A 26,585-nucleotide genomic window follows, 5' to 3' on the forward strand; every position below is an offset into this window, starting at 1 on the left:
TGAAGGTAAGAATATCATGAGTTGTCAGCTGAATGTGTGGCTGGGGAAATGGAGCAGGATGCAGGGTTTCGGATTTCTGGTTCATTGGGATCTCTTCTGGAGAAGGTATGACTTGTACAAAAAGGACAGTTTACACCTGAACCTGAGGGGACCAATAACCTTGCAAGCAGGTTTTCTAGAGCTATTGGAGGTGGGTTTAACTAATCTGGCAGGTGGATGGGAACCGGAATGATAGAGCTGGGGATGGCGCAGTTGCTATATGCTAGCAAAACTAATTATTTTGAACAGACAAATAAACATAGACTCCGAGAAGGGTAGGAACAAACCCACTTTATTTACAAGATATATCACGGGGAGTCCTCCTCTCAATCAGCCAGCTGGTGGTGTAATGGCATCAGTGCTGGACTTCGGAGCAAAGGCTCCCGAGTTGAAATCCAGCCGGCTCCCTTGCACGCTTTCCATCCATGCTGGGTTGAGCGTCGAGCTAGCAACTTGGCCTTGTAAAAATAAGAAAGCCTGCTAAAAAAATGCCTTTGTGACAGTGTCCCAATGACTCGACTCAGAGGGAAGTGCTTTCTTCTTCGTCTTCTTCTTCTTCCACCTCACAATCAGGGTGTCCTGGACTCCAAATAAGCAGTGGAGAGTTCCTTCTTTTATATAGTATCAAAATTATGGATCACCATGTTCATAACTTTAGTCTTAACCACACTTTCGCCACACAGAAAAACAGGAGCAAATAGATATATCCATAGCACAAAGCACGTTTAATCACAGGACAGAAAGTAACTAAGTCATATGGGTGTATGTTCCTCTTTCCTGCACAGTGTTGCATCCTGATTGTGAAAAATTGCCTGCTGTAAGACTATGATTAGGACATTGGATTACAAAATTCAAATATAAAAATGCAAGTTAGCTACTTAGTTTGTTTACCCTTTTGCTGACCTTTCAACCAGCTAGTCTGGACTGATTTTATGGCTAACTATGTGTAAAGTTTTGGCAACACTAGAAGAATAGGGAAGTTTCGTATTTTCATAACTTTAAGGGTCATAATGGAAAAGTACTAGCCAACCTGGTGCTATCAGACAAATAATACTTTATTCTTCCACAGTATACAAGTAGAGGCAGTGTAAGACTGTGAGGAAGGACAGGCAGAGGATAGGGCAAAATTGAAGTCGGTGGGATGAGCTGAATTGCAGTGGGAAAAATTGAAAAGGGTGATGAATACAGGGCTGAGGGTGTTATACTTGAATGCTCACAGTATACAGAATCAGGTAGATGATCTTGTAGCACAGCTGAGATTGGCAGGTATAACTTTATGGGCATCATTGAGTAATGGTGAAGGACGATCATAGTTGGGAGCTTAACATCCAAGGATACACACAGTATCAGAAGGACAGGCAGGTAGACAGAGAAGATGGCTCTGTTGGCAAAAAGTGAGATCAACTTCTAAAAAAGAGGTGATGTAGAGTCAGAAAATGTAAAATTTTTATTGGCAGAGTTAATAAACTGCAAAGGTAAAAAGACCCTGATGTGAGTTATATACAGGCCTCCGAAAAGTAGCCAAGAAGTGGGATACAAGTTACAAAAAGGCATGCAAAAAGGACAATGTTATGATAGACATGCGGGATTTCAATATGCAGGTAGATTGGAAAAATTAAGTTGGCAATGGATCCCAAATGAGGAAATTTGTAGAATGCCTTCAAGACAGCTTTTTCGAGCAGCTTGTGTCGGAGCCCAGTAGCGAAAGGCAATACTAGATTTGATTAGGGATCTTAAGGAAAAGGAACCCTTAGGAGGCAGTGATCATTATATGATAGAATTTGCACGGCAGCTTGAGAGGGAGAAGCTAAAGTCAGATGTATCAGTATTACAGTGGTGAAAGGGAATTTCAGAGGTATGAGAGAGGAGCTGACCCAAAGCTGATTGGAAGGGGACACTAGCAGGGATGACGGCAGAACAGCAATGGCCGGAGTTACTGGGATATATACATCCTAAAGAAGAAGTATTCTAAAGAGAGAATGTGGCAACCATGGCTGACAAGGGAAGTCAAAGACAGCATAAAAGCAAAAGACAGGGCATATCATATTGTAAAAATTAAAGGGAAGGTAGAGGTTTTGGAAAATTAAAAAACAGAGGGCAACTAAAAAAGCCATAAGGAAAGAAAAGATCAAAAACAAAGATATAAAAGAGGATGCACCATGTTTTTATTCAGAAATATAAAGAATAAAAGAGAGGCAAAAGTGAATATTGATTCACCAGTAAATGATGCTGTAAAGGTAGTAATGGTGGGGAGGGGGGGGGCGCAGTGGAGACAAAGGAACTTAATAAGTATTTGGCATCAGTCTTTACTATGGAAGATACTAGCAATATTGCAGACACTCAAAAGTATCGGGGGCAGAAGTGAGTTGCTATTACTGAGGAGAAGGTGCTTGGGAAGCTTGGGAACCTGGACCATATGGACTACACACCAAGGTTCTGAAAAAGAGGCAGCTGCAGATATTGTCGAAGCATTAGTAGTGATCTTCCTTGAATCACAAGATTCTCAAATGGTTCTGAAGAACTGGAAAATTGCAACTGTCACTCCAAACTTCAAGAAAGGATGGAAGATTTCTTTGAGGAAACACAGACAGGATAGACAAAGGAGAGTAAGTTGGATGTTATTTACTTTGAACTTCAGAAGGCAGTTGACAAGCTGTCTCACAAGAGGCTGCTTAACAAGTTAAGGTCCACAGTATTATAACAATGATACTAGCATGGTTGGAAAATGGATGCAAAAAGTGGGAATAAAGGGGACCTTTTCTGGTTGGCTGCCAGAGACTAGTGGGATATCCTGCGGTAGGTACTGGGACTGCTTTTTGTTACGTTATACACCAATGATTTAGATTATGGAATTGATGGCTTTGTGGCCAAGTCTGCAAATGATACACAGATAGCTAGAGAGGCAGGGGCAGGTAGTCTTGCAGTAGCAGGGAGTCTGCAGAAGGAATTAAACAGATTAGGAGAATGGGCAAAAAAGTGATGATGGAAAACAGTGTCAGGAAGTATATGGTCATGCACTTTGGTAGAAGAAATAAAAGCAAATACTATTTTATAAATAGAGAGAAAATCCAAAAATCAGAGGAGTAAAGGACTTGGGAGACCCTGTGCAGGATTCTCTAAAGGTTAGTTGAGTTAGTGGTAAGGAAGTTAGCAAAGTTAGAATTCATTTCAAGAGGACTAGAATATAAAAGCAAAGATGTAATACTGAGACTATATAAGGCACTGATGAAACCTCACTTGGAGAATTGTGAGCTGCTTTGGGCCCCTTATCTAAGAGAAGATGGTCTGGTAGAGGGGAGGTTTCAGAGGAAGTTCACAAGTATGACTCTGGAAATGAAAGAGTTAACATTTCAACAGCATTTGATTGCTCTGTGCCTGTACTCACTGAAGGTCAGACAAATGATGGGAGATCTCATTGAAACCCATCAAATATCGAAAGTCCTAGATAGAGTGGATGTGAAGAGCATGTTTCCTATTGTGGTGGAGTTGAGGACCAAAGGGAACAGCCTCAGAATAGAGGAACATCTATTTAGAATGGAGCTCAGGAAGAATTCATTTAGCCAGAGGGTAGTGAATCTGTGAAATTCATTGGCACAGATGTGGCCATGTAGGCCAAGTCTTGGGGTATATTTAAAGTGGAAATTGATAGTCTCTTGATTAGTCAAAGCATCAAAGGTCACGGGGAGAAGGCAGGAGAATGAGAGGAATAATGAATTAGCCATGATAGAATGATGGAGTTGACTCATTGGGCTGAATGGCCTAATTATGTTCCTATGCCTTATGGTTTTATAAGAGGATGGAAGAGCAAGTGATACAGGAAGATAGTAATAAAGCAATAAAAAAAATCAAATTTAGACAGATTCTTGAATAAGGGGGTAGAGTGATATAGGCCAAATGTCAGCAAGTGTGATTAGCATCGATGGATATCACAGTCGGTGCACATCAGTTGGGCCAATGAGTCCATTTCTGTGTGGTATAACTCTATGAATCTACGATAGTCCTCCATGTCAATTGTGCAAAATTCTGATACTTTTAGAAGCAATTGACCTGGGATAGCTACCAAATGTAGGTTGTGTTGCTGGCTATAGAGGATCTTCAACAGCTTTTTATAAGGACTGTGATGCCAAGACCTTCATGGAACTCAATCCTAAAAGCAGATTACAAAAACTGCTTTATGGATCACCATGGAGTTTACTACTTCAAATAAAGTGTTACATACTATCTAATATAATTTTTGGTTGGTTAAGTCTACTTGATTATTCCATCATGAAGTACCTAAAGATGTTTCATTGTTTTTTAATGATCATATATAAATTCAAGTACTTGTTGAGGTAAGGCCTTCAAACAGTGAGTTTTAGAGGCAAGCATGTATCAGTGTTGTGCTGGGAAGGAGTCCCCATGTGGTTGACACTCCATTATGATCCGTAATAATTTAATGTGATTGACATTAATACCAGACTTAAAATAAAACTTAATTTTCTGTTTCAAATCTTTTGTGAAAGATTACATACAAATAAATTGGATTATTCTATTTCTGTAGAATATCATGAGATTTCATGTAGATTGCATGTATAAAAGTAAAGACTAAAATTGCATTTTATTTAATTCTTGTCCATTAGCCGTAAATCCAGCTAAATGAAGCTCAGTGCAGAAGAGATTGTTTGACAAGCAGGAAATGCATATTTGTGCTATATCAACTTCCTGTCACAGGAGCAAGTTATCTACATAAATTGAAAGTGATTCTTTCAAATGGGTTGTATTCTGCTTGAATGCACCCAACAGTACCAATGTAAAATCAAGTAAAGTGTTTGAGAGAATGTGGCTAGTAAGAAAATTGGTTAGCGCCAAAAAGAATAGTTTGAACGCTGCCGGTATTCAAGTTGCTGTGATTGTGACTTTCTTCTTAACCGCCTGTTCACCTGGTACAGTATACCTTCTTTTTCAAAAATATTTTAAGCTTATTTGTTTATAACTGCTTCTTTGGAAATACCAGAACACTACTTATTGCACAACTATTCCCTTCAAAAATAGTCAAATTAAAATATTGCTTTAAGATAACATAATTCTTGATAAAAATGGTGTTTTTAGTAGGTGAATTTGGACTTTTAGAACCTATTTTCAAATTTTTCACAATTTAAACATTTCCTCATGAAATTATTACATGTTTGTGTTTAAAATATATTTTCTGTTTTGCTCTGCAGTTATAGAAATATATTTGTTTATTTGTTGGATTGGCATTTGAATCAGTTATTTTGGGTAACCGTTTAAAAAAAGTAAATTATATAGGCCTTACTATCTTCAAGAAACATTGAGCTCCAAAGCCTTTAAATATTTTCAGAAGTAAGTATTTTTATCTTTGATAAAGTAAAATTTAAGTATAATTTCCACCGTAAACATTTTGTCAATCTATTCTATCTTTACATTGAAGTGAGTTATGAATCTGATTTTAACCTGATTCATCATGATGCCATTTCCCATATTTAAGTGATCTAATTTTATCAGAAAATAGCATGCAATTTAGACTAGTACTTCCTATTCAATTCAAGACATTAAACACAAACATGAAGTTAGCCATAACAGTGCTTCTAAATTTGTCAGCTAAGGAGCCTAATGGCTATGTTATGTCTCTTTTTTCTAAAAAGAAGCCCTGTTTGGAATATTCTGACTTTTTTAAACTCCAACCATCTTTCTGCAGTACTGCCCCTAAATCCAGCTTTAAAGGTGTCAAAGGTTTACAAAGGCTGATTGTATGTCCATAAAGTGATCAGGTTGTATATAAAGTGACAAGAAATAATAAAGTAGTGGTGGAGTTAGTGGGTGAAGTGTTGATCAGTCTTACTGCTTGGGGAAAGTAACTGTTTTTGAGCATAGTGGTCTGGGTGAGGATGGTACGTAGCCTCCTCTCTGATGGGAGTGGGACAATCTATCCATGAGCAAGGTGTGTGGGATCATTCATGATGTTACAGGCCTTTTTCTGGCACCTTTCTGTACATATATCTCTAATGGCAGATAGGCTGGTGCCATTGAAGCACTGGGCAGTTTTGACTACCCGTTATAGAGCCTTCCCATCCACTGCAGTGCAGGTTCCATGCTAAATGATGCAGTTTGTTAGGATGATCTCTACTGTGCATCTGCAGAATGACATGAGCATGAATGTGCAAATTGCTTCTGGGCTCCGATTCTGAGGCCTCTCTCCTGGGCGGCTGCAAATAGGCAACATCATGGCGTGAGACCTAGTTCTCATTAGAACCGAGGCCATGCAGCACCCTCGCTGTCGGTCCCGCCAATAAACTAGTGAATCGGACTTGCAACATTTCACATTACCAATGTTCAACTGTGTCTTGCGAACATAAGATAAACGAATAGGACAATCACTCACTGTTAGCACGTCGCCTTCGCAGCAACATGGCCTGCACTGATTCCAGTTCCTTCGCCAATGAACAACTCGCTGATGGGGGTAGACCTGCAGAACTTGAATTACACCATTGGCTGTCCCCATGTACATCATCTAAGCAAAAGATCACTCTAGCAGGAAATGATAAAGTAGTGGTGGAACTGTTGATCAGCACTTGGACCGACCTTTCATAATGATATATGGAATCTCTAATGAGTGGGATTCCATTGGACAGTTATCTGAAATGCAAAAGGATTCAAATTTGTTGAATTTCATTTTCAGTACACAAGTGTAAAGGAGAACAAAATAATTGTTACTCCGGATCTGATGCAGCAGAAAAAAAAACATATTAAGATAAAGAATCGAATAAATATAAATACATTAAAATAGCTTGTATGCATGATTGTTTGTCCATAAAGTGATGTTAGGTATAGCAGTGTCTGTATTTGCTGACTCCAATAGGAAGTGATAAAGTAATGGTAGTGGGAATTTGTTGGGGTGGGTTAATGGGTGAAAGTATTGATCAGTCTGCTGGTTTGGGGGAAGCAACTGTTTTTGAGTTTGATAGTCCTGTCTGCATGCTGTGTAGCCTCTTCCCTAATAGGAGTCGGGTGTTCCCTAACAGTCCATGAGCAGGGTGGGTATGATCCTTTGTGATATTGCTGGCCTTTTTCCAGCCCCTTTATATATATATATATATATATATATATGTCCTTGATGGCAGGTAGACTGGTGCTGATGATGTATTGAGCAGTTTTAACTACTCATTAGAGAACCCTCCTGTCCATTGTCATGCAGTTTCCATACTACATAGTGATGCAGCATGTTGTTGTTGTTGTTCATCCATCATCAACGTCGATGAGGACCTCGACACCATTATGATGGTGTTGAGACTAGCGTGTGATTTGGACTTAAGTAAGGGAGAGCTGCGCAGCGTCTCCCTCATTCTCTCTTCCCAATTCCCATCTGGATCCAGTGGCAAGACAGAGCCGAGACGGCTGGAGGTGGGACTAGGTGCAGTGGATGACTAGGACGTCTTCTGTGTCTTGTCCTGCTCTACACGTTCCATGACGCTTGCAGAGACCGCCTTCTTGACCGTTGGACCTTCCATTGGTCTTGTCCGCTCAATCTGCTGGAGTCTGTCTTCACATGCTGGGATAGACAACTCCCTATCTCACTGAGGGTTTGGGACCCATCGGCTACCCTCACCTGGTTTAGCCGGCTTGTCGAAGCCGTTGCCCGGGATGTGGCCGCTGTCGCATGCAAACAGCTACGGGAAGCCACAGGTGAGAGCTGAGTGCCAGGTGGGGACCAAAGGTGGACTAACTGCCTTGAAAAGGACGCGACATGTTCCCCCACCAGAGGTGTTACCCCTCCCTGACACCCCATACACCCCGCATGCAGCATGTTAGGATGCTCTCAACTGCACATCTGTAGAAAGTCAAGATATTTGATGTGCACAGTCCAGCTCTCTCCAGCCTCCTCAGAAATTAGAGGCATTGGTGAGCTTTCTTGACTGTGTAAAATGTGTTCTGGGACCATGAGAGCTTATGCATGATGTACACTCCCTGGAGTTTGAAACTGCTTGCAGTTTCCATGGTTGTGCTGCTGATGTAAAGCAGGGTTGGGGTGCTGTGAGTTCTCCTGAAGTCGATAACAGTCTTTTTTGTCTTGTTGACACAAAGGAAAAGGTTATTTTCCTGGCACCAGGCCTCAAGCTCTTCCACCTCTTCTCTGTAGGGCGCTTCATCATTGTTGGTAATGAGCCCCACCACTGTTGTGTCATCAGCAAAGCTGACGATGTGATTGCTCGGATGTTTGGCCATGTGGTCATGTGTGACCAGTGTATACAGCAATGGGCATGGTATACATTCCTTTGGGGCATCCTTGTTGAGGTTGTTGGGGAGGGAGAGCGGTTGTGCATGCTGACTGCCTGAGGTCTGTTCGTTAGGAAGTCCAACACCCATTTGTACTATGGTGTAGAGGTCATGGTAACATAGCGGTTACAGCTTGGGTCATTGGAGTTCGGAGTTCAATTCCAGCGCCATCTGTAAGGAGTCTCTTGCGTCCTCCCTGTGGAATGCATGGCTTTCCCCGGGTGCTCCAGTTTCTTCCTACAGTCAAAAGATGCACAGGGTCATTGTAAATGTGTTGTGAATGGGTTAGGGTTAATTGGGGTTGTCAGGGGTTGCTGGGTGATGGCTTGGAGAGCCAGAATGGCCTACTCTGCACCACATCACCCAATAAATAATTCTCCTCTTGTCCATGCTTGGCTTCCTCATGATCAAATCTCAACCTTTCCTGATTTGTATGTCTTTAATTTACTGATTGGATGCCATTTGTGTGCAGTCTGGTTTTTTTTGCATTTTGTTTTGGATTTTCAATGACATCAAACTGTTGCTTAACTAGTTGAAGGCACGGAGGCTGCATAGCTAGGTATTTGTGAGGAAGACTAAGCTGATTGTGAATTTGCCCAGCCTGATTTTGGTGTACATGTCAATGTCCATCTTATATTTTTTTTAACATGATAGTTATGATGCAGCTTGGTCATTTCATAATCAATGGTATTTTTGTTAGTCTGGAATAATAGACCACACCAGGTACGTCAATGAATGGCCAGATGATGATTTTATAATAATTCATTAGTTCTGTGTTCATTATTACTAAAAACAATTGGATTCTTTTAAATATCAGATTATTGATTGAAATTTAAGTTTTACAGCAGTCAAGGTAGAATTTGAAATCACATCTTTGAGTGGTTAAAACCAGACCTCTGGTTTAGTAGATAAGTAATTTAACCACTGTCATGCAAGAACATCTAAAGAGCAGCATTTGTTTTGAAATCTGGGGATGCCACAAAGCATCCAAGTAATTATTACGATTGATAAAATAGCACCCAGACTCCGCCATTAATGATATTCTATTAGCCAAATAATCAGCATTCTGTTGAGGGATAAACATTGACCAAAAACAGCAAGAAACCCATTTTAATTCCACGTCCCATTCCCATTCTGACATGTCTATCCACGGCCTCCTCTACTGTAAAGACGAAGCCACACTCAGGTTGGAGGAACAACACCTTATATTCCGTCTGGGTAGCCTCCAACCTGATGGCATGAACATTGACTTCTCAAACTTCTGCTAATGCCCCACTTCCCCCTCGTACCCCATCCGTTATTTATTTATATAGACACATTCTTTTTCTCTCTCCTTTTTACCGCTCTGTCCCTCTCAATATACCCCTTGCCCATCCTCTGGGTTTTTTCCCTCCCTCCCCCTTTTCCTTCTCCCTGGGCCTCCTGTCCCATGATCCTCTTGTATCCCTTTTGCCAATCATCTGTCCAGCTCTTGGCTCCATCCCTCTCCCTCCTGTCTTCTCCTATCACTTTGGATCTCTCCCTTCCACTTTCAAATCTCTTACTAGCTCTTCCTTCAGTTAGTCCTGACGAAGGGTCTCGGCCCGAAACATCGACTGTAGCTCTTCCTAGAGATGCTGCCTGGCCTGCTGCATTCACCAGCAACTTTTATGTGTGTTACTAGAAACGCTCTCCTATTGTACTTTAAATAAAGCCATGGAATCTACCTCATAGATGGCACCTCTGCCCATGCAGTAGTGCACTCAGAGGCACTGAAAATCAAGCCTCAAATTTTGTGCTCAGGTCTTTTGAGGTAATTGAACCAAGAGGGAAACCATATAATTAAATGGATTAGAACTTTCCACCTTCATTCACCGCTCAAGTATAGAAGAATTTCTGCCTTTCCTTATTCTGATCACCAGGTGTTGACACACAGATACCTTATGGTAAGATGGTAAGCACCTGCATCTCAGCAGGGCCACACATGACATCATGCCTGAACAAACTTCGTCCAAAAGTCAAAATCAATGTCAAAGTCAAAGTGAAATTTATTATCAGAGTACATACATCACCACATACAACCCTGAGACTCTTTCTCCTGAGGGCATACTCAGTAAATCTCTCATACAGTAACTGTAAACAGGGTCAGTGGGCAACAAACTGCACAAATGCAGATATAAATGAATAGAAATAAATAACGAGCGTGAAATAACAAGATAAAAGAGTCCTTAAATGAGTGTGGTCATAAGTTCTTTCCGGGGAAGGTATGACCTGTACAAAAAGGATTGGTTACACCTGAACCAGAGGGGGACCAACATCCTTGCGAGCAGGTTTTCTAGAAGGGTTTAAGCTAAGTTGGTAGGGGAGTGGGAACTGGAATGATAAGGTTGAGGATGGGGAGGTTGGTATACAAGTCAATGCAGTGTGTAGTGAGAGACTGAGGATGGACAGACAGATGATAGGGCAAAATTAGTCAGTGGGATGAGCTGAAGTATAACATGAGGGCAAAATTGAAAAGGTGATGAATACAGGACTGATGGTGTTATATTGAATGCACACAGTGTGCAGAATAAGGTAACTGATCTTGTGGCACAGTTAGAGATTGGTAGGTACGATTTTGTGGGCATCAGTGCATCATGGCTGATAGGAACTTAACATTCAAGAACACATATTTTATTGCAGGTAGGCAGAGGGGATGGGTTGGCTCTATTGGTTAAAAATGAAATAAAATCCTCAGAAAGAGGTGACATAGGATCAGAAGATGTAGAATCCTTGTGGGTAGAGTTAAGAAACTGCAAAGATAAAAAGACTGCGATGGAAGTTGTACACAAGACTCTGAACAGTAGCCGGGTTGGGGGATATAAATTTCAATGGGAAACAGAAAAGCTATGTAAGAAGGGCAATGTTATGCTTGTCATGGGGGATTTCAATAAGTAGGTAGATTGGGAAAATTAGAGTGGTGTTGTTACCTAAGAGAGGTAGATCCCTATGAGATGGATTTTTAGAGCAGCTTGTGGTTGAGTCCACTAGGGGCAAGGCAATTCTGAATTGGATGTTGTGTAATGAACTAGATTTGATTAGGGAGCTTAAGGTAAAGAAATGCTTAGGAGACAGTGACCATAACATGATAGAATTCATCCTGAGGTTTGAGAGGGAGAAGATAAAGTCAAATATTTCAGTATTACAGAGGGGTAAGGAGAATTACAGAGGCATGAGAGAACAGCTGCCCAAAATTGATTTGAAAGGGACACTGGCAGGGATGACGGCAGAACAACAATGGCTGGAGTTTCTGGGGGCAATTCAGAAGACACAGGATAGATACATCTCTAAGATGAAAAACTATTCTAAAAGGAGGATGAGCAACCATGGCTGACAAGGCAAGTCAAAAATAACATAAAAGCAAAAGAGATGACATATAATAAAGCAAAAATTAATAGGAAGTTAGAGGATTAGGAAGTTTTAAAAAAAAAACAATGGAATGCAACTAAAAAACATTAAGGAGGGAAAAGTTAAAATATAAAAATAAGCTAGCCAATAGTATCAAAAAGGATACCAAAAGCTTATTCAGAAAAGAGAGGTGAGAGTGAATATTGGTCTCTTGGAATATTATGTAGTAATGAGGTAAAAAAAAAAAAAACCAGTATTTTAACTCAATCTTAACTGTGGAAAACACAAGCAGCATGCCAGAGATTCGAGAGTGTGAGGGGGCAGAAGTGATTGTAGTTGCTGTGACTAAGGAGAAGCTTTTTGGGAAGCTGAATGGTCTGAAGGTAAATAAGTCAACTGGACCAGATGGACTACACCCCAGGGTTCTAAAAAACGTAGTTGAAGAGATTGTGCAGGCATTAGTAATGATCCTTCAAGAATGACTAGATTCTGAAATGGAAAATTGCAAGTGTCATTTCACTCTTTAAAAAGGGAGGAAGGTAGAAGAAAGGGAATTATAGACTAGTTAGCCTGACTTCAGTGGCTGGGAAAATATCGGAATCTGTTATTAAGGATGAGGTTTCAAGGCACTTGGATCTGCATGACAAAGTAGGCCAAAGTCAGCATGGTTTCCCTCAGATGAAATCTAGCCTGACAAACCTGTTGGAACTCTTTGAGGAAATAACAGGCAGGATAGACAAAGGAGAGTCAGTGGATGTTGTTTACTGAGATTTTCAGAAGGCCTTTGAAAATGTGTTACATATGAGGTTGCTAAATGAGATAAGAGCCCATGCTATTACAAGAAAGATACTGGCATGGATAGAAGATTGACTAACTGGCAGGAGGCAAAGAGTTGAAATAAAGAAAGCCTTTTCTGGTTGGCTGCCGGTGACTGGCGGTTTTTCACATGGATTGGTATCGTGACTGCTTCATTTCATGTTATATGACAAGATCTAACAGGATTGATTGTTTTATGGTCATGTTTGTAGAAGATGCCAAGATAGGTGGAGGGGCAGGTAGTGTTGAGAAAGGAGGGAGTCTGTAGAAGGACTTAGATAAAGTGGGAGAATGGACAAAGAAGTGACGTATGGTATGCAGCGTAGAGAAATGTATGGTCATGCACTTTGGTAGAAAGAATAAAGGCATAGACTATTTTTTAAGCGGGGAGAAAATTCAAAAATCAGAGGTGCAAAGGGACTTGAGGGTCCTTGTGTAGGATTCCCTAAAGTTTAACTTGCTGATTGAGTAGGCGGTAAGGAAGGCAAATGCAATGTTAGCATTCATTTCAAGAGGACTAGAAAATAAAAGCAGTGATGTATTGCTAAGGCTTTATAAAGCATTTGGAGTATTGTGAGCAGTTCTGGGCCCCTTATATAAGAAAAGGTGCGCTGGCATTGGAGAGAGTCCAGAGAAAGTTCATGGGAATGATTCCTGGATTGAAAGGGTTAATGTAGGAGGATCATTTTATGGCTTTGGGCCTGTACTTGTTGGAGCTTAGAAGAATGGGGAGTAATCTCATTGAAGCATATCCAATACTGAATGAATTAGATAAAGTGGATGTGGAGAGGATGTTTCCTGTAATGGATCAGTCTAGAAACAAAGGGCATAATCTTAGAATAGAGGGATGTCCATTTAGACCAGAGATGAGAAGGAATTTCTTTAGACAGAATTTGGTGAATCTGTGGAATTCATTGCCACATACAACTGTGGAGGCCAAGTCTTGAAGTATATTTAAATGGAGTTTGATAGGTTCTTGATTAGGCAGAGCATGAAAAGTTAAAGGGAAAAGGCAGAAGAATGGGGTTTAGAGGGATAATAAATTAGCCACAATGGAATGGCAGAGCAGACTTGATGGGCCTACTGGTCTAATTCTGGTCCTATATCTTACATATTATAAAATAGCTGAAAGGAACTTTGCCATTTGGCTTGACCAGTGTAAAAGGACTCCAAATGCTTCTAAAGCCAGAAAGTATAGAAATTTATATAAAATACTTCTAAACAATTAAAACCATTACAGCAAACAAAGAAGTTCAACATTGTAAATTACCTTATAAGCCTTCAGTCTCAGAGCTGTACTTGGCTGCACAAATTATAATGTTTTGTATGTTGTTTTGTATGCACGTGCATGCACACTTGGAAAACCTACCAAACCACTTTACTCATACATATAAAAATTACTTGCTGAGAAGATGCCAATGGTACCTTACATTGTGTAAGTTTAACGCGATAGCAATCTCATCAATAGCCAGGAAGGAAGAGTACGTGTTTGAAAGTAGAGAAAAGAAACACATTGCAGATATGTACCTTCTAATTTAGCGACCAGGTTACCATTTTATAATGGTATTACAGGCATTCATGAAAATGTACTATGACCAAAAGTGCAAGTATTTCTACTAATTTGAATGTTCTTAAAAAATGAATAAAAAGTATATTGAATGTCATGGGCAGTGTTTTCAGTTACAAACAATATATACCTATAAAATGGATGAAGCACATCAGGCAAGCTTCATTTTCTGTTGAGTAGTAGTAGCATTTGTCGAATATAAAAAAATATTCCCCAAGATTTAGCAGAATGCTTTATTGCATTTTGGTGTTTCTGTCAGTGGTAGTCTAGTTGAGCAAATTAAGTATCATCTAGCATTGCCAATGTATGCCATTTATGAAAGAGTATTAAAGCCCTGTAATACACAACACTTACAAGTTCTTACTAAATTAAGCTTTCTAATATTCAGTTTTGTAGATCTCAGATATTATGGTGATAAAATACTGAGATTAATATTGCATTTACTGTCCCAGAGATGTAAAGTCATTTTGCTAGGCCCGCACAAGATGTGTTTATACATTAAAAACTTCATTTAGGAAAAATGGGTTTAAATCATTGTTAACACGCAATAAATCAGAAAATACTGGAAATACTTAGCATATTTCTGAACCTTCCTGCATTCACAATTTAAGATACTGCAGGATAACTGGTAATTTAAACTAACAATGTTACTTTATTTATTAGATAACTGATGTTGTGCAAAGGAACATTTCTTACAGTAGCCTCTTCTAAAGGGATGAGAGATTCTGAAAGCTGCAACACTGCAATTTTGTAGAAGTAGGGAGCAGAGGAAACGGAACACGCTGCAGTTCCAGAAGTGGAACCAGTGAATATTCCACATGTGACAGTGTTCCATTTTAGAATGACACAAAAGCTCTTCGTTCCAGATACTTGGGTCAATAGGGTTCTTCCCAACATGGTCTGAACTGGTCGCACTCCTACAGCAGCATTGGTTGAGCTTTGTCAGCCTCATTTGCTAGGTTAAATGTGCATCTTCCATAACTGCTTCCATTAAGCAAGCTCCTTATTGGTTTACCTGAAGTGGTATCCACTTTACTGAGGTGAGTCACCCACTTTAATCATGACCTCGTATGATGTGAGATATATAACCACTGCCTTCCATCTTGCGGCTTCACCGTCACTGTGGCTCCACCTTCCCACAGCGACAGGCCTTAGGAACTTGCATTACAGTAATCATTCAGCCGCTTACAGTTGTCCTATGGTCTGGAGAGAAAAGAAAAATGTTCAGTCTAGATCACATGCACTCTTTTCCCCACAAAACTTGTAGCTAAGCAACTTGTTAGTATTTTCCACTTTTTGCTCTGATCTTCAATGTCTACAATTGGCCAGTGTTATTTCCAGCCTGGCTTGGATATATCCATGGCTTTGTTTGTCTATGCATACAGTACCTTTCCAGAGTTAATTCTGTTTTGCATATAGCTATATGGCATAGCCATATATTGCATATATAGCATAGGACCCTGGTCAGACCCCACATGGAGTACTGTGCTCAGTTCTGGTCGCCTCAGTATGGGAAGGATGTGGAAACCATAGAAAGGGTGCAGAGGAGATTTACAAGGATGTTGCCTGGATTGGGGAGCATGCCTTATGATAATAGGTTGAGTGAACTCAGCCTTTTTTCCCTTGGAGTGACGGAGGATGAGAGTTGACCTGATAGAGGTGTATAAGATGATGAGAGGCATTGATCGTGTGGATAGTCAGAGGCTTTTTCCCAGGGCTGAAATGGCTAGCACGAGAGTGCAGTTTTAAGGTGCTTGGAAGTAGGTACAGAGGGGATGTCAAGGGTAAGTTTTTTTACGCAGAGAGTGGTGAGTGTGTGGAATGGGCTGCCGGTGACGGTGGTGGAGGCGAAAATGATAGGGTCTTTTAAGAGACTCCTGGACAGGTATATGGTGCTCAAAAAAAGAGACCTATGGGTAACCCTAGGTAATTTCTCAGATAAGGAGATGTTCTGCACAGCTTTGAGGGCCGAAGAACCTGTATTGTGCTGTAGGTTTTCTATGCTTCTATGTTTCTATTCTCGCAGGCTGATGCCCCAGATTACACAACATATCCAAACTTTGATGGGAGTTTCATCAGAAAAATTGTATTATCTACTAACAATTTTAATTATGTTAAGAAAATGTCACAGGGTTCATCCTCCTCTTAGTTACATGTAACGAACCAATTAAGTGAACTATTTCATAATTGGCATGAACATTGAATACTCCAATTTCCAGTAATTCCCTCCCCTTCCCTTCCCCAATCCCAGTTTCACTCTGCCCCTCCTCCAGCTGCCTATCACCTCCCTCATGGTTCCGCCTCCTTCTACTACGCATTGTGCTTTCCCCTATTCCTTCTTCAACTTTCCTGCCTATCCGGCCCCCCACCCCTTGATCTTTCCCCTTACTGGTTTTTCACCTGGCACCTACCAGCCTTCTCCTTCCCACCCTCCCCCCACCTTCTTTATAGGGCCCCTGACCCCTCCCTTTTCAGTCCTGATGAAGGATCTCGGCCCGAAACATTGACTGTTCGTTTCCACGGATGCTGCCCGGCCTGCTGAGTTCCTCCAGCGTTTTGTGCGTGAACTATTTCACTGCTTACTGGGTTGCAATATGACAGTAATACACCTGAGGCACTCTCCATGGTCTCATTTGAGGACTTTACAGTTTGATACAGTTGTCTTATTTTAAACTAAATTAACATAACAGCATCTTAATTTTCTCTGTGCTGGCTAATTGACTGTAACCAGCTAAATAAAGTGGATGACCTTTTCCCTCCACTCTTGCCATTCTGTGGTAGTTTGTTGTTGTTCCTCTCCACGCCTTGTGGTGCATCAGGTGGCAACCTTGCTGTTTCTTTAGCATTTGTCTGTTGTTTATGAAACCGAGTTGTTAGCTCGATGCTCAACCCAGCACAGATGGAAAATATGCAAGGAGCTGGCAGGATACAAACCTGGGACCATTTGCCTCAAAGTCTGGTGTGTATGCCACTACACCACCGGCCAGCTATTGTGGTAATTTACTTGCCAGGAAATCAAGTATCTTTAATTTGTTCAACGTATATTCTTTCAGTTGAATCTTACGGCCTGATTTCGGAAGTATCAGCTTAACATTCAATATTCCAAATCTGTCAAGTTATCCAGGGAATTTCATGTATCAGCATTTTTGACACCATATCTATCTTCTATTCTTAAGGCTGCCAGGGATTTAAATCAACAAACAGAGTTATTTTATTTTATAAAGATTCTTATAATGTAAAAAGCAATATTTCTTACAGTGGTTCCTTGGCAAAGATAGATATTCTGAAGAACTTTCTGTGTTGAAGCATTGCAGCTATGTACTGAGAGTAATTGGTCACACTTCTTAATATACCTTCACAATGGCCAGATAGCAAATGTGGAAAATGAAACAGAGGAACGAAACTCTCTCATGTCTAAGAATGGACTTTTCTGAGAGTGAAGTATTGTAACGCCCATTTCTGGATTGTTTCATTTTACTTCAGAAATTTAGTCCACTTTTTCACATGTGGGTCATAACACACGTCTAAAATTTCCTGTCAGATAAGCGACAGAAATGCCATTTCCCTGTTGGCATAATTTTTAAGTTTTGCTAGCAGAAGCTTATTGACATTGTCTCAGGCCTGCTCAATGGCAGGTACTCAAAGAAGAAATATGCTTCAATTTTGCTCTCTGGACTGGAAACCCATTGAAGCAGAGCTTTTATATCAAGGATCAACTTTATTCGCCGTATACATTTATATGTATTATACACCCCACTCCACCGTCACCTTCTCTCCTCATGCACTACTCGGCCTGAGCTGCAACTCAAGATCATTGATTCCCTGAATCTCTACTTTCATGGCTTCCACATCACTGATCTCTGATTCTCCAACTTTCTAACCCCTTTTCATTCCTTCAGCTCAACTGCTTTACCACCAACTCTGATTCAAATTTTCCCCTGTAGACACAAATAAGAATCTTAGTTTCCAAATTCAGTCTCCTGTAATCGACGGATAGCATGTTATGCTCCATTCCATTGTGATAGACGTTCACTATCCCGGGCAGGAGATCTTATATTTGCTAAGCTTACTTTCTAAACAACAGCTGCTGCCATTTGAATGATTGCAAACAGCCATAAGTAAATTCCCAACTAACAACTTGTTTAGCTTCTGGTTGTAAATGGAAGTCACTCTTCAGTTTTTAAAATGTAAATGAAAAGCAGTAATCAGTTTGAAGTTAAACAAGCACTCTCTATAGAACAGCTTTGCAAACAAGCTCTGTATTTTGAAAACTCTGTCTGTGTAGATATTCTCACTGCATCAGCTTTATTATTGCTCAAGAGTACAGTATAAGTCAATGGGTTGTTTCAAACAGACAAGCTGACACTTACATTGCTTAGATCAAGGGAGCTTGCTGAACAAATGGATAATATCATTGAACATATCAATATCTAATGTATTTATTGTTGGGAGGTCTACGTACACAGAAGTTAGCTTTTCTGCACTAATTGTGAACTGTAAACATTAAACTGAGGTATATGTCTCCAAAAGATGCTTTTCAACCATTTGTGTAAAAGGACATCTGAGGAACTGTCACGTGTGTGAGGTCATCCAAGTGGAGAAAAGGGGTATAAATATAGAGAGCAGTTCAGGCTTATTAGGAATAGGGTAAGAAACATGAAAGAAACATGGGTTGAATGAGAATTCATTCCTCCAGGTTCCATTTCTGCAAGGAAAATTTGTTCGTCTGCATTGTGGGCATGCCTTTTTAGTTTATAGGAATGGCACGTGTTCTGGAAATCCTTAATCCTTTGTGATTTCTATTTTGGAAATGTTTATGATAGAAACCCTCTGTAAGTTTTTGAAATGTATTTTAAGAGTGTTGTTTGCAGTTAAGAACATGTACCAGTGAAAATAAATTAACTGTGTTTTAAACTACCTTGTCAGCTGGAAGTAGCTTCTTGTTAGTAGGGAGAGGGGACCCATTGCTCAGATAGAAGGTATTGCCAACTAAACTCGCAGTAAAGAATAAACAGTGAAGTAAACTAGTCTTTGAAGATTGGGTAATTACAGTATAATCTCCCTTTAGTAAGAGTACTTGTGGCTATTTATATCAGACAGGGCAAATTCTTAGTTTGAGTTTAGAACTTTGTGGTCAGCAAACCCAACACCATCACACATTTTCTAAATCATAGTTTATTTCCATACTGTCTCTCACTACTTATTTCTCTTTCTGTGGATGCTGCCCAACTTTCTGTACATTTCCAGCATTTTCTCTTTTGCTTTCAGATTATCAGCACCTGCAGTTTTCTTTCTAATTGACATTAAAATTATTGGTGATATTCAACCTAGGTAACACTCAAAGATGAAACAGGAAAAGGTTCGAAAGTTGAAAATTAATAAATATTAAACTCAAAGCTATGTATTTTTGAATATGGAAACAGATCTGTCATCAAGGGAGCAACATAATCTGTGTAAAATCCTGGCCTTTAATGAAACTGGGGTGTGGAAATGCATTTAGACTACAGATAAGATGTTGTTGCCATACTGACTGACAACATGCTTCCTCTTTAAAAAATAGTTTAAGTGAAATTTTGGCAAAAGGATGCAATTTACAGATGGCTTCGTTTAGATTCTTTTAATTGACACAAATTACTGTGAGATAAAAGATGTAATCACGCTCCAGTGTGGTGCAACATTTCATGCCTTATGCCATTATTGCACCTGGAACTATTTTTCTGTTTCCAAAAACAAAGACAAAGTTTAGCACAGAACTTCTAAGTTAACACGATCACCAATTATACCTCATACAAAAAGCCTTCAACTATCTATATGAATTTTTGCCTGCACTTTTGAGAACAAAATACATTGAGAACCATTCACGGTATCATGGGGAAAGAACTGTCTCAAACAACAAAAAATACAACAGCAAAAAAAAGTCTGCTGGAGGAACTCATCAGGTCAGGCAACATCTGTGACGGCAAAAGGATAGTCAATGTTTCAGGTCAAGACCCTGTATTAATATATTCCCCATCCACAATTTCTTGTGTTTCCACAATAGTACAGCAGGATTTTCTGCAAAAGCTGCAGTAATGATCAAACAAGTAATTTTACATAATTCTTCCAAATGTTTGTGCAACTGCATTGAGTCTATTTGTAAGCAACAAATTTCTTGTAAGTTCCCTTTTGGAACAGATTTATTTTCAAAAATATAATATTATTTCAACAATTAATATTGTTCAAATAGTTTAATAAATATCAATTATGTTGAGACATCTTAATTTCTTTGTTACTTTAAATAATAGGTGCAACTCTCCAAAGCAAAACTGCTACTTTGAAGGAAGCGGTTATGGTGATAAACATTTGCTAAATCCATGAGTTCCCATAATTTAGATTACAAGTAAATTAATGGTTGCTACTGCTTTTAAGAGAGTATTGACAATAAAGTGAACACTGGGCTCATCTATTAAGTGCTTATTATTGCAAAAGTTTAGAAAGGAGTTTAGGAGAATACGTTAGTTTGAAATTATCTCTCTTCACTTTGATCGATCTGATTCTGCACCTGCTATTTTCTGCTGACTACAACCATTTTTTTAACTGTCTAGAATTCACAATTTTTGATATGCAGTAAGTTATAATCTTCTATATCAATAACCATATGAAGAATAAGTTGCTTTTATATATAGTAACTAAATCTTCAGTTAAAAATTATATTTGTTGAACACGTTATTGAAAGTAAAACAATATTTTGAATAATAAATAAAAAATTACTGGTTTTAAACAAAAAGTTGTTTGCTGTAGTCATAATTATATGTCTCAGAGCTACATAACAGCAGAGTTCATATGCCTCCGTTGCAATTTATTTTATTACTTGCAAGTATTGCATATTGACATGCAAAACTTTTACATTATTTTTGCAGAAAATCGAGTTCGTACTGCACATATAACCACTGTCTTGGGAGATAAGATCAATTTGAACTGTTCTGCTAATCATCTGTCTGAAGAAATTATAATGATTAAATGGAGTCGGTCAACAGGAACAACATCCGAAGACATTGTATCCTATGGTAACCATGGCAAATTGCATTGGTTCCTCAAAGATGATAGACTAACAATTTCATCTTCTGATGGAACTGTTCTCCAGATACAGCCAGTAAATCTCACGGATGAAGGAAATTACACATGTGAAATTTCAGCTTTCAGGGGAGTTTTTCGAGGCCATTTTTTCTTATTCATAATAGGTAAGATTAGCAGCAAAAAATCTTCATAGAACTATTTCACATCAAGTTAAATAGAAATTATAAGTTTGGAGGATATCATTGAGATTATTTAGTAAAACAATTGCGAAACCCATGTTTTCATAGCACTGCATATCTAATGTATATTCCAAGGCACTAGTTTACAGTCTGCAGTGGTGGACATACTTAATAATTCTATTAATACAATAGGTAATGTAATAATATGCTGTGCTCCTTGTTGTCTTATGGTGATGAAGTAAAAATAAGTGTGCTGCAGGTTTATGGAAAAGTGGAACTGCAGAAGAGGTTTAATTCATTCAGGTGGACCTTTGTTAATTAAGCACATTGCTGCATATTTCCCTTTCATTAATCATCTTGAGAAAAAATAAATTATTGATGCCTGGACCTCTTCTGATACTTGCTTGAGTGTGTCTGGTGTGTGATTATTACTGCATTAGGCTATACACTGAGCAGAAAAGATTTTAAGGGCTGGTATTCTGTCCTAATGCAGTATTTTGAAGCAAAATGTCAATAATTCTTTTCCTCCCATTTATGCTGCTTGACCTTCTGAGTTCCTCCAGCAGATTGCTTCTTCCTGCCCTTCAGGCGTTCAGTTCAGTCGCAATTACAGTTGAAGTCAGAAGTTTACATATATCTTAGCCAAATACATTTAAACTCAGTTTTTCACAATTCCTGACATTTAATCCTAGAAAACATTCCTGTCTTAGGTCAGTTAGGATCACTACTTTATCTTAAGAATGTGATATGTCAGAATAATAGTATTTCTTTCATCACTTTCCCAGTGTGTCAGAAGTTTACATACACTTTGTTAGTATTTGGTAGCATTACCTTTAAGTTGTTTAACTTGGGTCAAACGTTTTGGGTAGCCTTCCACAAGCTTCTCACAGTAAGTTGCTGGAAATTTGGTCCATTCCTCCAGACAGAAATGGTATAACTCAGTCAGGTTTGTAGACCTCCTTGCTCGCACATGCTTTTTCAGTTCTGCCCACAAATTTTCTATCGGATTGAAGTCAGGGCTTTGTGATGGCCACTCCAATACCTTGACTTTGTTGTCCTTAAGCAATTTTTCCACAACTTTGGTGGTGTGATTGGGGTCATTATCCATTTGGAAGACCCATTTGCGACCGAAATTTAACTTCCTGGCTGATGTCTTGAGACGTTACTTCAATATATCCACATAATTTTCCTTCCTCATGATGCCATCTATTTTTTGAAGTGCACCAGTCCCTCCTGCAGCAAAGCACTCCCACAACATAATGCTGCCACCCCCATGCTTCACGGTTGGGATGGTGTTCTTTGGCTTGCAAGCCTCACCCTTTTTCCTCCAAATATAATAATGGTCATTACGGCCAGACAGTTCAATTTTTGTTTCATCAGACCAGAGGACATTTCTCCAAAAAGTAAGATCTTTGTCCCCATGTGCACTTGCAAACTGTAGTCTGGCTTTTTTTTATGGCAGTTTTGGAGCAATGGCTTCTTCCTTGCTGAGCAGCCTTTCAGGTTATGTCGATATAGGACTCGTCTAACTGTGGATACAGATACTTGTCTACCTGTTTCCTCCAGCATCTTCACAAGGTCCTTTGCTGTTGTTCTGGGATTGATTTGCACTTTTTGCGCCAAAGTACATTCATCTCTAGGAGACAGAATGCGTCTCCTTCCTGAGTAGTATGATGGCTACGTGGTCCCATGGTGTTTAATCTTGCGTACTATTGTTTGTACAGATGAATGTGGTACCTTCAGGCGTTTGGAAATTGCTCCCAAGGATGAATCAGACTTGACATCATTTTCTGACCTCAATCCGATAGAAAATTTGTGGGCAGAACTGAAAAAGCGTGTGTGAGCAAGGAGGCCTACAAACCTGACTCAGTTGTACCAGTTCTGTCTGGAGGAATGGAACAAAATTCCAGCAACTTACTGTGAGAAGCTTGAGGAAGGCTACCCAAAACGTTTGACCCAAGTTAAACAATTTAAAGGCAATGCTACCAAATACTGACAAAGTGTATGTAAACTTCTGGCCCACTGGGAAAGTGATGAAAGAAATAAAAGCTGAAATAAATCATTCTCTCTACTATTATTCTGACATTTCACATTCTTAAAATAAAGTAGTGATCCTAACTGACCTAAGACAGGGAATGTTTTCTAGGATTAAATGTCAGGAATTGTGAAAAACTGAGTTTATATGTATTTAGCTAAGGTGTATGTAAACTTCTGACTTCAACTGTGTATGGAAACATGGGGAACAGGAGCAAGAGTAAGCTACTCAACCTTCAATCATGTCACATTATTCAATGCAATCGTAGCTGATCCTTCAGCTCAATAACAAATTCCAGCTCTTCTCATATCTCTATTTTTCGTGTTTCTAAAAATCTATCTCCCTTCTTTAATACTTTCAACAATGTGGTCTCCACAACCTTCTGTGTTAGAGATTCCATAGGCTTATCCTGAATGAAGGAATCATCAGTGGCAGAAATGTCATTGGAAGGGTTCTGAAGGCAGTATTTATTTCTATTTGGAAAGATAAGAATTGATTAAGAATAGTCAGCATAGCTTGGTGTGTGTGAAATCATATCTCACAAATCTGATTGTATTTTTTGAAGAGGTAACCAAGGGGATTGACAAGAGCATACAGAATTTGCTTGGACACAAATGTGGATAAGAAACAGAGGATGATAATGAAAGGTTGTTCTTCAGGTTGAGAGCCTGCCATCAGTTGTGTGCCCAGGAAAAGATGCTTGGCCCTTTGTTATTTGTCATAGATAGTATATTATAATGATTTGGATGAAAATGTAGGAAGCATGATTAGAAAGTTTACAAATGACACCAGAATTGGTGGTGTAGTGGGACAGTGAAAGAGTTTGTCTGAGGCTCCAATGAGAAACTGGGAAAATGGCAGGTGAAAGTTAAATCATTTTGGGAAGTTAGACCTGGCCAGTGCCCTAAGGAGTGTTATTGAGCAGAGATACCATGAGGTACAACTACATAGTTCCTTGAAAGTGGAATATAGGTGGTGAGGAAGACATATAATGTGCTTGCATTCATTGGCTGAGGCACTGAATATAAGAGTTTGGATGTCTTGTTAGAGTAATACAAAATACCGGTTTGGGCCTACTTGGAGTATTGTGTGTAGTTCTGGTAATCACATTATTGGAAGAATGAGTTAGTGAGATAGGGTGCAGAAAAGATTAATAGCATGTTACCTGGTTTTGAGAGCTTGAAATATAAGGAGATTTTGGATAAGCTGGATTTGTTTTACATGGGACAGAAGATGAGTGATGACATGACAGGGAAACATCAAACAATGACAGTATGTCACAAAATGCTTGAAGCATTAAGCAGGTCAGGCAGCAACTATGGAGGGAATAAATTGTTGACATTTAGAGCTGAGACCCATCATCTGGATTATTTATTCCACTGCATAGATGCTGCCTGACCTGCTGAGTTTCTCCAGCAATGTGCGTGGCTCTGAATTTCCAGCATCTGCAGAATCTCTTGTGTTAATGAGAGCATATATATTGCCAGTGTCTGTTTCCCATTGAAGTGGTGTCTAAAATAAATAATATATATAAATAATTATCTATACCAGGTGGTATAGCTTAAAAGTGAAAGAGAGAAGGCTTGGAAGGAATCTGAGAGGCAGATTTTTCACACAGAGGGTGGTGGATATATGGAAGGAGCTGCCAGAGGTGTGGTAGAGGTAAGAACAGTAACAAAATTGCCCATAGCATAGCCCTACTCCCCAAAGCAATGCTCCACAGCAAGCAAATAAAATTGACATACTGTATTTATGAATGATTGCAAGAGAAGAAGCGATTAGCCTTGGACGCACAATTTACTGCCCAATATCAGGATCAACATTAGCTGGAATACAAATTGACAACAGATAGAGCAAACATGTATCTCTCTAGGTTTCACCCACAGATGAAAGGTAATGTGGAAATTTGCATTAGAATCTCAGAGACACATAGCACAGAAACAAACTCTTTTGATCCACCCCTGACTATCTATCCTATTTATGCTTCTGAAAAATTTGTAAACCTCTCCAAGTTCACACTTCAGCCTCCTATGTTCCAGTGAGAATAACCTCAGCTATATATCATGCCCTTCCTGCAATGTTGAAACAACTTCAGTTACTTCCACTCTAGATTTTGTCCGTGTTCTGAGATTTATGCCTTAAGGGCTCATTTCTTTAGCTTCAGTGTTTGTCTCTTTGTTGAAAGCTATCATAATTATTTATTTATAAAAATAAGTGTGTATACCATATTCAATACTGTTGGGGTGGGGGGTGGTGACCTACGGAGGGGGAGCCACAGCACTTGGGTCTCTGGTGCTGCGACTCAGAAGGGAAGGAGGAAGAGGAGGACTGCAGTAGTGATAGGGAATTCCATAATTCCCCAGGAGTAGACACGAGATTCTGTGGGCACGATAGAGACACCCAAATGATAAATTGCCTCCCGGCTGCCAGGATCAGGGATGTCTTAGATCAGGTCCATGACATTCTAAAGAGGGAGGGTGAACAGCCAGAAGTCTCGAGACATAATGGCACCAATGACATAGTAGGAAAAGGGAGGAGGTCCTAAAGAGAAAGTTTAGGGATCTATAAAAAGCAGGACTTCAAGGGTAGTAATCTTTGGATTGCTGCCTGTGCCATGTGCCAGTCAGGGTAAGAATAAAATGACTTGGCAGATGAATGTGTGGCTGAGGAACTAGTGCAGGGGTCACAGGGGGCTTCAGATTTCTGGATCATTGGGATATCTTCTGGGGAAGGTATGACCTGCTCAGAAGGGTTCAAATCCATGCAGGCATGTTTTCTAGGACTGTGGAGAGGGTTTAAACTAATTTGACAGGGGGATGGGTACCTGAGTGATAGGGCTGAGGATGGGGCAGTAGGTATAAAAGCAGAGGCAATGTGTAGTGAGATTGCCAGGTAGGACAGCCAGATGATAAGATAAAATTGCAGTCAGTGGGATGAGTTGCAGTGTAACAGGGGGACAAAATCAAAAAGAGTGATGAACACAGGACAGAAGGTGTTGTATCAGAATGCTCAATAGTATAGGAAATAAGGTAGACAATCTCGTAGTACAGTTAGAGCTTGGCAGGTATGATATTGAGGACATAGCAGAGTCATGGCTGAAAGATTATAGTTGAGAGCTTAACATCCAAGGATACACAGTATATTAAGATGACAGACAGATAGGCAGAAGTAGTGGGGTGGCTCTGTTGGTAAAAAAATTAAGTCAAATCCTTAGGAAGAGTTGAAACAGGATCGGAAGATGTAGAATTTTTGTGAG

At 39.6% G+C, this 26,585-nt stretch overlaps 1 protein-coding gene across 2 annotated transcripts in view; it reads left to right on the forward strand.

Annotated features, from left to right (window-relative positions):
* Positions 1-4,816: 4,816 nt before the first annotated feature.
* Positions 4,817-26,585, forward strand: part of LOC140199795 (cell surface glycoprotein CD200 receptor 1-B-like) — a 51,947-nt gene continuing 30,178 nt past the window's right edge. For both annotated transcript variants that reach the window (XM_072262286.1, XM_072262287.1), the window contains exons 1-2: positions 4,817-4,961; positions 20,959-21,279. In XM_072262286.1, the coding sequence (XP_072118387.1) occupies positions 4,856-4,961; positions 20,959-21,279 (427 nt within the window). In that variant the 5' untranslated portion in view covers positions 4,817-4,855. The remainder of the gene's footprint in view (positions 4,962-20,958; positions 21,280-26,585) is intronic.

This window comes from Mobula birostris, chromosome 6 (assembly GCF_030028105.1).
Source record: "Mobula birostris isolate sMobBir1 chromosome 6, sMobBir1.hap1, whole genome shotgun sequence".
NCBI lineage: Eukaryota > Metazoa > Chordata > Chondrichthyes > Myliobatiformes > Myliobatidae > Mobula > Mobula birostris.